This window comes from Eurytemora carolleeae, unplaced genomic scaffold, assembly GCF_000591075.1.
Source record: "Eurytemora carolleeae unplaced genomic scaffold, Eaff_2.0 scaffold247, whole genome shotgun sequence".
In the NCBI taxonomy this organism is placed as follows: domain Eukaryota; kingdom Metazoa; phylum Arthropoda; class Copepoda; order Calanoida; family Temoridae; genus Eurytemora; species Eurytemora carolleeae.
The window spans coordinates 25,847-40,919 of NW_019396307.1; the positions used below are offsets into that span (position 1 = coordinate 25,847).

The following is a 15,073-nucleotide window of genomic DNA, read 5'->3' on the forward strand; positions in this document are numbered from 1 at the left end:
TGATTCAGAACTGATTTGTATAATCAGAATATTTTCTTTAAACTACTGAACGAACCCTTCAATAGGACTTTCCTTGTGAATTTCAAGGAATATTCCATTTAAAGGAATATTCCATTTTAAGGAATATTCCATTTAAAGGAATATTCCATTTTAAGGAATATTCCATTTAAAGGAATATTCCATTTTAAGGAATATTCCATTTAAAGGAATATTCCATTTTAAGGAATATTCCATTTAAAGGAATATTCCATTTTAAGTAAGGCCTGCCCAACCCACAACAGTACCTGCTTTAATCCTTTATCTAACTTAGAAATGCACAAATCACTTTGTAGATAAACATCAATAAAAAAGTATTCAATTTTTACAGAGAAGATGATGGATATATCATGCATTCTAGTTCAGACAAATATTTCAAGGGTACCGTTGTGAATCGGACATTTACTTGCAATTACGTGTACAGTTCCTTTAAATAAGTAAACTATCTAGGATCCCGCAAAGTTAAAGTTATGCCTGGAGAATCTACTGCATGTAAGCTATACTCACAATAAGTCATGTTTTTAGATAGTAGGGTTTTTAGAAAGGAATTCAGTCTTCTTTGCCTCAAACTCTGATCTTCTAATCACTATAACTCTGGAACCAAATGTTGCAGATCTTAGAAATTTCAAACTATGAATTCTGTTAGATCAAATAATCTGAGTTTGAAATATCAAAGGTTTAAAACATCGGGTTCTAAAGATATTAAGGTTGAAATATTTGATTTTGTTCCAAATACTCAATTCCTTTATACAGGAAATAAATATTAATATCTTTTCTTTAACAATACGCAAACCATTTAATATGTACACATTTAGAGCCTGTATAAGAATTATTATGACATGGGTTGGGTATAAAACAATACATTGTACACAACACCTATTTCATGTCACTGACATACATTTTCATTGTAATTTTATTGTACTTTTTCTTACAACTGAAGTTACAATATTGAAAAAAGTATGTTTGTTCTAAGTTAAAAATATAAATGCTGCTTGCAATAACAAAGTGCAGATTTTAATATTTATTTCTGAATGAAGTTTAAATAGTTTAAATAGTTTAGTCCCTGTTTTGACTTATGCATAGCACTTAGATAAAGTATATAGATGCCTGATTTTATTAATCTATTGATTTAGTTTGGAAGATTTTATTTATTCGAAATTTTTAACGTTTCTTTTATCTAATTCGGCATTATATTATTTTGATTTTACTTCACAAATACTGGTGGTGTGAAACTAATTAAAAGTTATTATAAAATATAAAAACATGTATTTTTATTTTAAATGATAAAAACGGTCAGATAATATAAATCTAGCTTTGATCCTTCATGAAAGAATGTTCCTTGTTAAAAGTTGATAAAATCATTTTCAATTCTTCATTTTTACAAATTTGTCTTAATTAAAAGTCATGTACAAATAATTTTATCATTTATCAACTTTTGTTTACCATTTTTAATTGCCAACACTTTTTCATGCAGACCTTGTCGAAAATTTTTGAAAATAAAATCATATGACTTATTAACATTTTTTTAAAGGTTTAAGATAATCTAAAATCTCATTGTTTTAACAAGATGTGAGGTAGATTTAACCTTTTCCATGAATTTAAATTTAAATTTTGAAAGATTTTAGTAGAGTTTGAAACATACTCCCCCTTTATCATATCCATCCTGCTTTAACTAAACCTTTCGAGACATTTAAGTCCAATCAAAGTTTTCTTGTAATCTTTTAGTTTTGAATTAAACTTTAAACAAAACGTTCTCCAAAATCATTTTAAATTTTTTCCTAAAAAAAACTAATTTTTTCTTAAAAAATTTATTTTAAATTAGTGAACATATGCCTGTAGGATTAAAACAAATATTTGATATAAATACCACATTTTAAAAGCATCTTGAAATTATTTTATTCATCTTTTTGCATTTCCTGCAGTTGCATTTAAACTATTCTTCTTCTAGATCCATCTAGTCCCTTGGGAGCTAAACAAGGTAGATACAGGGTGTATCATTAAACTTGACTGTTCAGAGACAACTTAAAGATCTACAGGGTGTCTCTCTAAACATGACCGTTGAGAGACTACTTAAATATCTACAGGGTGAACCACTAAATATGATAGTCGACAGAACACTAAAGATATACAGGGTGGCTTATGTTAAATTTTACTAAAGATCGTCTTTTATCTTTCAAAAACATCATTTTCGTTTAAATTTAAACATTTCATAAAAAAAAATTGTTTAAACCAATAAATTTAAAAATGGCTGTAGACTTAATTTCAAGCAATCCTCAATTTGAAGAATGACAAGTCCTTTAAGTACTTTGTCTCATCAAGGTTTTTTTTCTTACACCTAATTATTTTCACTTGCCATTTTTTTTAAATGTGTCTTGCGGATCTTTGCCATCATAGACAATGGAGAAATTGTCAGAATTAAACACTTTTAAGGCTATAAAGAGAATAATATCTTTCAAAAAAGGTTTCAAGGGTACCGTTGTAAATTGGACATGCCCTTTAGATTTTTTTAAAATAGATGGCCACATGAAGTTACGCCTATTCAGCTAGTCCCTTTAAGTTACCAAGAAAGCTTACAAAGTCGTGAATTCTTTTCTGTAACACCCTTTATTATATAACTATTACTGTTGTCTCATGTTTATTGAGACACCCTGTAAATAGATACTGATATATCATATGTATCCCCATATATACCCACTGCACGAGTATAATGTGAATGCACAAAAGTGCATTTCAGGATTTTGTGTGATATGGTGCGTACACAGGGTTTATCTCGGTTAGAAAAAATTGAAAACAATAATAACTCAGAAATATAGGAAAATGGATAAACAAGGAAACTTAAGGAAAAGTTTGAATCAAATTTTACTGAAGTTTTCTTTGATCTATTCAAAAAAAGATTTCACAGTTTAATTTCTGATATTTATATTTTATTTAAAATGCATTTAGAAGTGATTTTTTATGAAATTTGACCTTAAAACTCTTTATTATTTGATTCATATTTAAAGACAGATTAAAAGAGTGTTTGTTTGTTTGTTCGATTTTCTACTGCATGTTTGCATGATGGATGCTTTTATACCGTTTTCTAAACAATGAGAATTCATCTTTACGATGATTATTAAATTAAACAGATTGTTAGTGACTTTTAAAAGAAGTCGTCGTCACAAAAATATGGGACCCACCATTTAAAAAAAGGGGCATTCAATTAATTAATGTTTCTGGCGCAAGAAATAAGTTTTAAAAATCTGTTAAGAGTACCGTTGTGAATCAGAAATGCCACTCTATTATTGGATTGTCACTTGAATGTGTATACGTTGACCCATGTTTAACAGTTAGAGAGATGTCACATGAATTGAAATATTAATAAATTATACCGTTTAACGCAGGATATGTTCTTAGTTAGACGATTTTGGAATACAAAACTTTAATGAGAATATTTTTTCTGAATGTTGTGTTGTATTTTTTCTAAAGTGTAAAACCTTTGTGTGTTTTACTGAATGCTTTCTGACACTAAATTGATGTGAAAGATAATTTTTATTTTGGATGGATCACAGCCTTTACAGCCTTTGCACACTTTATACAGAACAACATGCAATTTTTTAAACCCACAGTGATCCCCGGATACAGAGATTATACAGATCGGACAACAAAAATTGTAGTATATACAGATAGCACAAGAAATATTAAGTTACTGAAATCATGATGTTCAATCTAGGACAGTGTACATATTTGGGGGTTGAAAAACTAATATGGCATATTTTGTAATGTCCTATCTGTATAATAATAATAAGGTTAAAAGCTTTGTTGCCAACTCCTTAAATTATTTTGCACCATTTTGAAAATGGCGAAATGTAAGTTCAGAATATTTCCTATCCAGCAACATGGCCAAAGGAATTGAGTTTTTGCCACAAACTCTGATTTTACAGTCACTATATCTTTGGAACCAAATGTTGCAGACCTTAGATATTTCAAAGTATGAATTTTGTTAGATCAAATAATCTGAGTTTGAAATATCAAAGGTTTACAATATCGGGTTCTAAAGATATTGAGGTTTAAATATTTGATTTTGTTCCAAAGACTCAATTCCTTTGACACAACAATGGGTGTTGGACGCATGGTAATCAAATTATGAATAAATCAGAACTTTTTATTCCTATTCAATGTTTCCGTGAAGAGAATTATAAATAAATAATTCTCCACAGACCTTCACCATGCAGTGAAACTTGATCTAAAGGTTGCAAGCAAGGTTGCAAGTCTATGAGAATTTTGCCAATTCCTTTCATTATCTAAACATAAAAACATAAGCTTTTTAATGCACACTTGTCCAGGGCTACAATAAAGTATAAATGAGTTTTTGAGATAAAACCAAAGGCTAAGGTGTTGTGACACTTCAAAGTCAATTCAGTCTTAAAAATGGATGCAACTTTTCAGAGGTTGCACGGTAAACATATTTTAAAGTAAAAAGATCATTTTTAACACCCACTTTACAGAAACATTTGCTGGAAATAAAATAAAACAATTCTATTCATAAATTAATTATTATTCATCCTCTAGGCAGGCTGTATCCACTTTCTGTTTTCGCGAACACTCCCCTTAATAAAACATTTTAAATTTTAGACTCTGAGGTTCAAATTGGAGACTCCGAGAGTCATGTTTTAACTTCACACAAGAATCCGAGTGAATTGCAAATTGTTAAAACAGGTATTTTTTACATTTTTTGCTATATTTTGCTAGGTTTTGCTAGATTTTGCTAGGTTTTGCTAGGTTTTGCTAGGTTTTGCTAGGTTTTGCTAGGTTTTGCTAGATTTTGCTAGGTTTTGCTAGATTTTGCTAGATTTTGCTAGATTTTGCTAGGTTTTGCTAGGTTTTGCTAGGTTTTGCTAGGTTTTGCTAGGTTTTACTAGGTTTGCTAGGTTGTCGTCAAGGAGTATGAAATAGAAGGGAGAAACAACTGACGTGGCCTGCCCTACAATATGATTTTACAATATACATGCTTTGCAGACGGTACTCCATTTGTATAAGAAATACACAGTATAGGTTATTGTATACGTGGTAATTGTACATCAGACAAATATTTCTTATTCAAATGAAGTACCGTCTGCAAAGCATGTATAATCATATGATAGGGCGGGCCGAGTCAGTTCTATTTCATACTCCTTGATTGTCGTAAATTGAAATCTGTTCATTCTAAATATTAACTTTAGAACAAAATCAAATGCAAAAAGAAGTTGTTTTTATAATAAATGATTAATGTTTGATTTGAAAATTAAAGACATACTTATATTAAGACTTTTGCATAAAAGGTTATTCAGACATCGTTTTGGCGAAATCTTATTTTTAAACAATTATTAATTTTTATCGTTTCCTAACTAACGGTAAAGCGCATTGCATTTTTTTTTGCAAAATCTAAAACTTGAAGGCTTTTCTTACTTGCATTTTTTTACAGAATATGTCATCTGAAGACAGATAAGTTTTATTTAAGAAATAAGAAACCTTTTAAACACCCTGACCCAGCACTAAAGTATACATTAACAACACACATATTTGTTTAAGTCGAATTACTATATTTTTAGAATTGGCAAAAAATAATTACATATATGTATGTTTCATATATAATATACATATATATATGTTACATATATAATATACATATTTAATATACATAAATGTATGGTACTTATATAATATACATATATGTATGGTACATATATAATATCCATATATGTATGGTACATATATAATATACATATATGTATGGTACATATATAATATACATATATGTATGGTACATATATAATATACATATATGTATGGTACTTATATAATATACATATATGTATGGTACATATATAATATACATATGAATAAAATGTTATAAGAAGATTGTTGCGTTTTAACTGATATAACATACATATATTTATGTATGTTACAATTTTACTTTAGAAAGGGCCTTTAAACCCTTATTTGATATCGAGATTTTTCCAGTTTGAAATGTTATTTATTCTGACAATTTACTTCATTTGTTCTGTAGCGTAAATCCGCAAATAAAACCACAATTGAAACATTTTTAAAATTTAAAACATTATTGATATTATCACTTATTCTTGACATCATTTAAAGGTACACTTGTGAATCATTTCTATTACGTCCAACTGAAGCCTTTTCATGAATATCTTGTGACTAGACTCATTTGGAATGAGAGGACCAATCCCTTAGATGTAAATTTAAAGTTTTATTTCTGTCGAAATGCCAAATTTAATTAAAAAGTTTGAAACTGATATTAACGTTTATTTAATTTATCATTTTAAGTTCAGGATTTATAAAGAGTTGTTGTCTGTCTGTTGTTATGTAATTAACCGTGGTAACGGCTGAACCAATTTTGTGTGTGACCTGAAATGGCCCCGGTTATGGTTTATGAACAGTGGGGACATATCACCTTAAAAAAAATTCAAAGAAAAACTTAATTCATGAAAGCATATTAAAGAACCAAATTATTATCAAATTAAAATATCCTCAAAAAATGAGGAAACGGCTGAACCCGCGGCAAATGGATTCGATGCACTTCGAAAATTTTAAAAAGTTAAATCTCTTGTTTTTGTTTAGGAAAGCCGCTTGTTCTCAAGCATATCATGGCACTGGAGATAAAACGGTTTCATCACTCCAAACGGAACAAAAAAGGGTTTATGTGTGAGGTAGGTCTTGAGCATCAGGTGGAAAAAGGCTAATATTTTGATATATTAAAAATGTGCTAATCTGAAATTTAAACAAATACAATATGTATCTAGTTTTAGCAGGTACATATTTCACAAGCATGGCTATATTTATGATAATTGAGGTCAAAACGAAATAAAACATTTGATACATATATTTAAAAAAATATTTTTTCCAGGGTTAAACACACATTTTTAGAATTTAAAAAAAAACTTTTAAAAATGCGAAAAATTTAAATCTTAAATTCTAATGAAGCCTCTAAAAAGTTAACAAGCCTTGAATAAAAAAGCCGAAATTTTGAGGTTTGAGCACTACAATTAGCATGTTTTTGTAATTACAAGAAGAATGCAGTGTGTTCTACAAATTATGAACCGATTTATGCGGCAGCTTGAATTTTTGTTTTGAAAACTGAAAAGAAATGTTAATTTAACTATAAAACGTTATTTTTGTAGATCCTGCTTCCTGCGGCGTTTGTTTGCCTGGCCATGGGGTTCACAATGATACTTCCGCCACTAGTCGAGGAACCGGAAATGGAAATGTCCCCTTGGCTATATCCGGGAAAGGTAAGCTTAATCATCAATTTTTTGAAATTCAAAAATAATTTTCAAAATCAGAAATATCTTTTGTTACACCTAAATTCTATTTTTAAGTAAGTTTATTTATAGGTCTTAATTATTGAGTAGTAAAGTAACATTTTTGATTGAAAGCATGCAAATCTTAAGTAAAGTGATCTATTACTATGTTGGGTAAACTTATCAAAGGTCTATATTTAGAGTATCTTTGGGTAAACTGAACTATTAATAATATATATTATATATAATAAATATATGTATATAACTAGGGTGGACCGAATTATATATATTACTCGAACTCCCTTCCTGGTTACCCGACTGACTGGCCGAACAGATATACTGATGCTCTTCTCTCCTCTGATAGTGCTGGAACTAAATGTGTTGGTCCAAATAAAAACAAGGTAAAGGCCGACTGTTCACACACCTCTGATCCTTCAATAAAAGTAAATTCAACCTGAAGTCAACCGTGTTGCATTGGCTAGTCCTATTGAGTCTCTTGCTTTATTTACCCAATGACCGGGCAAAACAGTACAAACTGGGACCGGAAAAGTTGACCCGGCTCGGAAATTCAAATGTACTACGGCTGCCCGTGAGTTTGCGCAGTTCAAAGTGAGCCTACAAAATATAAATGGTCAAAGCCAATAAATACTAGATCACTCCTGTATGCCAAGTTCATTAGCGCCTGATCCAATCAGGGTTCAGTCATGTGTTTGTTGTCTATTCTGAACCAATAGAAATAGTTTGGCGGTAAAATCTATCTTTCTATCTATCTCATTATCCAATCAGAGTTATGAATCCTTCAATCGGCGCTAACAGTAAATGGAAATATTTACTTCTACTGAAACTATGGTGAGATAAGGGGTGTCGAACCTTAATACATTGTTAACCTATTTAGGCTGCAATCGAAGGAATAAATTGTGGATAAAAATCAGAAAAGTCCAAAAAGTAAAGAATCGGAGCTAAATTTAAAGGTTTAATGCTTATCAAAACAGATAAAGAATATTGGATGAAATAATAACTCTAAAAAATAAGAGAGTTGAGTAAAATATAACTGGTAAATAGTATCGAAAGAATAATGAGTTAGATACAATTAAAACTAGAACAGGGTGTCAAAGGAAAAAGTTTAAAAAATTTTAAAATGTTTAACCCTATCCCTGCTGGGGTACTTGAAAATCAGGATACGCTGGGGGGGGTCAATTTGTTTTATGTCCTTATATGACAAATGATACATCATTAGAAATGTTAGGTCTAAAATAATCTATATTCTTTATATATTTATAGTGTGATAGCTCTACCCTACAATACAAGAATCTTCTGCTTAAATATTCATCAAATATTACAACAGGAAAGTTTTACCAAGATTAAAAATTATCACACAAATTATGAAAGAATATTTATTTGAGTAATAATTTCTTGAAATATCACAGTTTTGAAGAAAATATTACCAAGGTATGATTCATAAACTTTTAACACTGCAGCGGAATGTTATGATAATTCATTTACCCCTTGGGATAATTAAATTACTAACTTGGCTAAAAACTACTTTACCCGGTGTCCTAGAACTTACATGTGAAGATTTTAGAAGTAAATTATTATTATTAATTAATTAATTAATTATTATTATCTTTTAATAATTGTTTAATTCTACTTTACAGGGATGTTAAGGGAATTTCACTTTACCAACGGTTTACATAACTTTCCCAAGGGACGTTAAGTAACTTAACCTCCCTCTGTTGGGAATCACAGGTCGGTAATGTTGGTTAAAAGAGGGTAAAAAGTATTTTAAAAATGGTTGAACTTCTCCAGATGATTCCAAAAACCCACCATGTACCTGCTCGATTGGGACACAGATTTGTCCAGAGGGGGCAACAGGCCCCTCGCCCCCTTCTATTAAGGTAAGTGCCACCCCCCCTCCTTTTTCTCCATTAATCAAGACTTAGTTTGTTTACATTTTGTGTGGGATATATGTAAACATAAATCTGAGACCACCTGTAAACATATTGTATAATCGAACTTGAATAATATTTTAATCAAAATTAAAATTAAACCTCAAAATGAGAAGGAATTATTATGGTTTTGCATAAATTTGGACAAGTTTTTTTGCAATTTGAATATGCTTACAAGTTACAAGTGTTTAATTGTTTCCAAATAGATTGTGTGCATCTTATTGTGTATAGTAAAGTATACGAACATTATAGACTAATTAAGATAACAGATAGGACACTAGAATTACGAGATAGAGAGATAGCCTGTTCTGCACCGATTACAGCTTCTACCTCAGGGTTATTGTAAACGAAATACTTATAAATCTTGAAGATAGAACATCTAGTGTCCTATCTGTTATTTTAATTAATCTATATGAAGGAGAATAGAGTATGTGTACATTAAAATGTGACGTATTAAAACTGCTCAATAACTGGAATATAAATAAATTTAAAAAGTGTATACACTTATCTAACCAGAAAATTCCAACATCTGTTTTTAATCTTTATTTTTGTTTTAAATAAACTAGTTCTTTGCGGTCCTAATACATCACAATCAAATGTGCGCACAAACTCTATCTCTCACATCAGGAGTATACATACCTTGGTACACTACACTTTTTAATTTTCGAATAGATTTTTAGAAACTGTTTTTAACAGTATTTCAAAAACAAGCATATTCAGTTAATAATGAATGAGTTTCTTGTCAGACATAAACTAATTTTAAATTTGATATTTCTCTGACACAATCTTTCATCTAAATGGATGACTTGAGAGAATCCTTTGCTTAAAGAATACGTAATGAGCATTAATCTACCGTACATAGTACAGTATATAGTGTACAATGTGTAGAGCATTGTACAATTTAATGTATGCTGTACCTACTTACCTACCTACCTACCTACCTACCTACCTACCTACCTACCTACCTACCTACCTACCTACCTACCTACCTACCTACCTACCTAGATCCCTACTGGTGATATACTGATCAACATGACCTCCCGGAACATTAGCCAGTGGTCGATCAAGACCGAGGACCAATTCGTCAAGCAACGATATGGAGGTATACAAGAAATTTAAAGGAAATGTAAGCGTTATTTCAAGTGACCCTCCATCCAAAGATGGGAATACCTGATTGTCTGATCAAGTATAAATTAGATATCAATGCTTTTGTTCCTTTAAACTATTATTTTCTACGAAAGAGAACTGCGCATTTTTGATCAAATTAAAGTTGAAAGGATACCTTTGTAAATCGGACATAGCCATCTTAACATGAAGGATCACTTTAAACCACGCTTACAGTCCCTTTAAACAACTAAGCGGAGGGAGTAGTGTTTGTTTAGATTCTACTGTGACGTATTGTGACCACATTACATAGAACAGGTTTTATTGTAAACATCTAGTAAACAGTGATTGTCCAGTCACGGTCCTCTCTTTTCCAAATAATTGATTTTATTTCCAATTAAACAGGTTCATGAGCTATACTTTTTCGTCACAGTAAATCATAAACAACCCACCCACCCCTCTCTTTAGGTCAACTGTTATTGGAGGTGAGCAGTTTATAAACTTATGCAATTATGTTTGTTTACATAATATCATAATATAAGTTAAGTTATAAGTTTCGGGCAGAATGTCAAGAAAGAACAAACTAGATTTCTATTTTAAAAAAAGGTTGCAAACAACTTTTAGATGGTTATTTCTCATGTCGATTTGATGTGAAAACTGAAACCTTTTTAAAAATCATTCATCAGATATAAGATTAATTGATTTATTGTGAAGGATTTGAATTCGGAGTGAAGAACCCGATGATCTTAAAGAATATGACGTTGATGAGGGAGGTCTTCGAGAGGATAGTGGCGGCAGCAAATCAGGTTGGAGAAGCATCCTTCATTCCATCAATTAATCGATTAATCATTTAATTGATCAGTAAACGTATTAATCATTTGATCAATTAATTATTAAATTGATCAATGAATTTTTTCAATATTTGATCAATTAATGTTTTTATCATTTGATCAATTATATGAATTATATAAATTATATAGATTGTAAATTGTAAATTAATTAATCAATTGATCATTTAGTAGGTTAATAATTTGATCAGTTTATCAGTTAATCAATTATTTAATTAATTAATTAATTAATCAATCGGGTTCTTTAATTATATGTGTGCTTTAGGGAAGAAATGTGTTTTCCGGGTTTGTGGAGGCAACAGCTGTAGACGCTCTTTTCGGGTATTTTATTATTATTATTATTATTATTATTATTATTATTATTATTATTATTATTATTATTATTATTATTATTATTATTATTATTATTATTATTATTATTATTATTATTATTATTATTATTATTATTATTATTATTATTATTATTATTATTATTATTATTATTATTATCATTATTATTATTATTATTATCATCTAGGTATATAGATACACTGCTGGACCCGAACATGTTTGATAATATCCGAATCTGGTTTAATAACAAGGGTTGGGCTGCTTCTGTCGCCTACATGAATGCTGTTAACAATATTGTTCTCAGGTATACAAATTGCAATAACAATTGCTTCCTACCCCTCCTGCCCCTTGTATTACACGCAATACCGCTTTAAAATTGCAAATACGGAAGCAATTTTGCTTTGTAATTGAATATGTGGTTTAAGTTATTTGCATAGATCAATCAAAATAATATATGTTCTTCGCCGACTGCGCGAAACTCCTGTAGGCTTCTGCCTCAGGGTATTAATTAAAATAACATATGTTCTTCCCCGATTGCGCAAAACTCCTCTGGGCTTCTGCCGGTAATGTTACTTCTGTCGGACAGCATTTCCGTCCTACAGTACTTCCGTCCTATGATACTTCGGACCTACGCATTACATTGGACCCTACGACAGCTGTAGGTTGGATGATTTTTTTAATCCGACCTTCGAAGGACTGCAGATATTGTCAGTATGTAGTTGATGTAGTTGAAGGTCGATGTTCCGGTTGCACACAAATTTAAGTAGGTCAGATGCACACTTTTTAAGTAGGTCGGATGCACAACTTCTGTAGGTCGGATGCAAAGATTTTGTATGTCAGATGCACAACTTTTGTAGGTCGGATGCATAACTTTGGTAGGTCGGATGCAAAAAAAGTTGGTTTATCCGACACACTATAGGTCGGTTGCACAGCTTAATTAAGTTGGTTGAACTTTTCTGTAGGTCGGACGCACAATAATTGTCTTCACCTAACCTAACCCCACATATCGGCTATAACTTTATCATTTTGATAAATGTGGCCGCAGCGCTCGGCCCCCTAGCCTGTCCTAGCTGCAGCGCTCGGCCCAGAAATTGTCTTGACCTAACCTAACCCCACATACTTCATCAGTAGCACATATTAAACAACTTTAGGAGTATCTACAGTTATAACAAGAAAACAATGGAATCAGAGAACGACCAATACTAAGTGTTTTTGATATTGATACGAAGCAAATAGTTTTGCCTGACAATTAATGAATTACTAATTTAGTTAAATGAGTCTGTAAACACTAAACAATTGCTGTGTCTCGTGCTCATTGGACTTTTTAACGTTTTAACTTGATTCGCGTCGTCTTTCTTATTTTTCACTCCACTTTTTTCAATACAAATTACATATTTTTAATACATTATTATATATTATCATTATTATTATTATTATTATTATTATTCAAATATATTTACTATGTTATGGAAAAGTTGTGACAATTCTTGTGCAGGTAAAGTAAACATGGTTTTACATCAAAACTTAGATTGAATCCTAAACAAACATATCTACAATATATAGATCTATAAATGTATGCAAACAGAAATATTTTCAACGATGTTTAGATATTCAAATATGATCAATAGCAGAAGAGAAAATAAATTAAGAAAGAAAAAAAGAAAGAAAGAAAGAAAGAAAGAAAGAAAGAATCAGCTTGGTGTCCCTGGACACTTGAGGACATTCGAGTCCTAGAAAATGTACAAAAGCGAGCCATAAATATGATCTCAAACCTGCAAAGCGTTTCATATGAGGACAAAATAAAGGAAGTTGGTATCCAAACCTTGGAAGCTAGGAGGTTAAGGTTTGACATGCTACATACATACAAAACTCTGAACCATAAGATAGCTGTTAATCCAGATATATGGTTTACCAGGGTCCAAGACATCAGCCTAAGAACCACTCGTCAATCTGACAACTATATGAATCTACAAATAAAACAGTGCAAAGGAGAAATTCGAAGGAAATTTTTCAGCAATCGAGTTGTCCAACCATGGAACAATTTACCTGCAACTATTCAGAATGCCAAGAATGTAGACAGTTTCAAAAGAATGTACGATGAACATGTGAAAATGTGAATGATATAAACAATGATGGCCAGAACTGTAGTGAACTAAAATCATTTACAGTTAAATCAAGAAATTCTCATTATACTCCAATAGGAGTCCTGAGAATCAATACCACATAAACATAAACATAAACAAGAAAGAAAGAAAGAAAGAAAGAAAGAAAAAAAGAAAAAAATTCAAAATTTTTAATTTTGTTTTCATGTTTTAGAGCAACAGTAAAGCAGACTGAAGAAGACGACGTGGACGCTTTCTTAAACGGTAAATTATTTTTTCTTTTTTTTTACATTTCTTAATAAATATTTTTACTATTTTTCAGATTTTGATTCCTCCACTGATAATAAATATGACACCTCACAGTATGGAATTAGGTAAAAAAAAAGGGTAAAATGAACTATTTACTTGATTGAATTATGATTTGTCATTCGATTTTATACCCTTTCGTGCTCAATCCGTTATATATGCATAAACTAAATGTTGGTTTTCTAAATGTGAACTTCTTTCAACGCTCGGAATTTTTTGGATTCTCATGATCCCGATATCAACAGTGGGCATTTATGAGGATCAAATCTAAGTCTTTTCATTTTAGTTGCAGGGTACAATTACGCTGCGTGTATCGAATAAAGATAAAATAATTAATCTGCAGATTAACAAAAGATCAACTTAAAGCATTGATCTCAATATCCAAAATACATGAGTTCCCAGCTCTGAAAAAATTTAAACAAGAAGAAAATTTTTAAATCCCCCCCTTCTCTTAGATGAATATATTTGTACCAGTATTCATTTGTTTACTTATTTGTTTGTTTGTATCAATGGTTAATGTTCAGGTTGATTTCCCATCCAATGAACTATACAGAGACACAACTTGACAAAGAACTCATTCGACAAGTCGGGATAAGGGAGACATGCATTCATTCATCCTTTATCCATTCTTCCATTCATCCACCCATTCATCCATTTATTTATTTTTTCACCCTTTCATTCATTCATTCATTCATCAATTCATTTATTTATTCATCCTTTCATTCACCTAATCATCATTCTTTTATTTATTCCCTTATATTTCATTCATTTATTTATTCATTCTTTCATTCATTTATTCATCATTCTTTTATTTATTCCCTTATATTTCATTCATTTATTCCTTTTTTAATGCAATCATTCATCCTTTAATCGTTTCACCCGTTCATTCTTTTATTGATTTTTATTCGTTTATTCATCAATGCATTCATGAATTCCTTTATACATTTTTTAGTTTTCAATTATTCATCTATACATTTATTCATTCTATGCATTTATACAGATATTCTTTTATTTGATTATTCATTTATTCATTTATTCATTTGTTCATTTGTTCAATTGTTTATTTATTCATTTAATCATTTATTCATTTATTCATTTATTCATTTATTCATTTATTCATTTAT

The 15,073-nt window shown here is 30.4% G+C and overlaps 1 protein-coding gene across 1 annotated transcript in view; it reads left to right on the forward strand.

The window, feature by feature from the left end:
• Window positions 1-15,073, forward strand: part of LOC111700646 (ATP-binding cassette sub-family A member 2) — a 44,812-nt gene that overhangs the window by 16,792 nt on the left and 12,947 nt on the right. Inside the window, exons 21-35 of the mRNA XM_023471626.1 lie at window positions 487-528; window positions 1,985-2,014; window positions 4,648-4,731; window positions 6,634-6,722; window positions 7,194-7,304; window positions 7,583-7,714; window positions 8,595-8,658; window positions 9,120-9,208; window positions 10,265-10,361; window positions 11,078-11,169; window positions 11,477-11,532; window positions 11,729-11,845; window positions 13,858-13,907; window positions 13,966-14,017; window positions 14,474-14,605. Coding sequence (XP_023327394.1) covers window positions 487-528; window positions 1,985-2,014; window positions 4,648-4,731; window positions 6,634-6,722; window positions 7,194-7,304; window positions 7,583-7,714; window positions 8,595-8,658; window positions 9,120-9,208; window positions 10,265-10,361; window positions 11,078-11,169; window positions 11,477-11,532; window positions 11,729-11,845; window positions 13,858-13,907; window positions 13,966-14,017; window positions 14,474-14,605 — 1,237 coding nt within the window. The remainder of the gene's footprint in view (window positions 1-486; window positions 529-1,984; window positions 2,015-4,647; window positions 4,732-6,633; window positions 6,723-7,193; window positions 7,305-7,582; window positions 7,715-8,594; window positions 8,659-9,119; window positions 9,209-10,264; window positions 10,362-11,077; window positions 11,170-11,476; window positions 11,533-11,728; window positions 11,846-13,857; window positions 13,908-13,965; window positions 14,018-14,473; window positions 14,606-15,073) is intronic.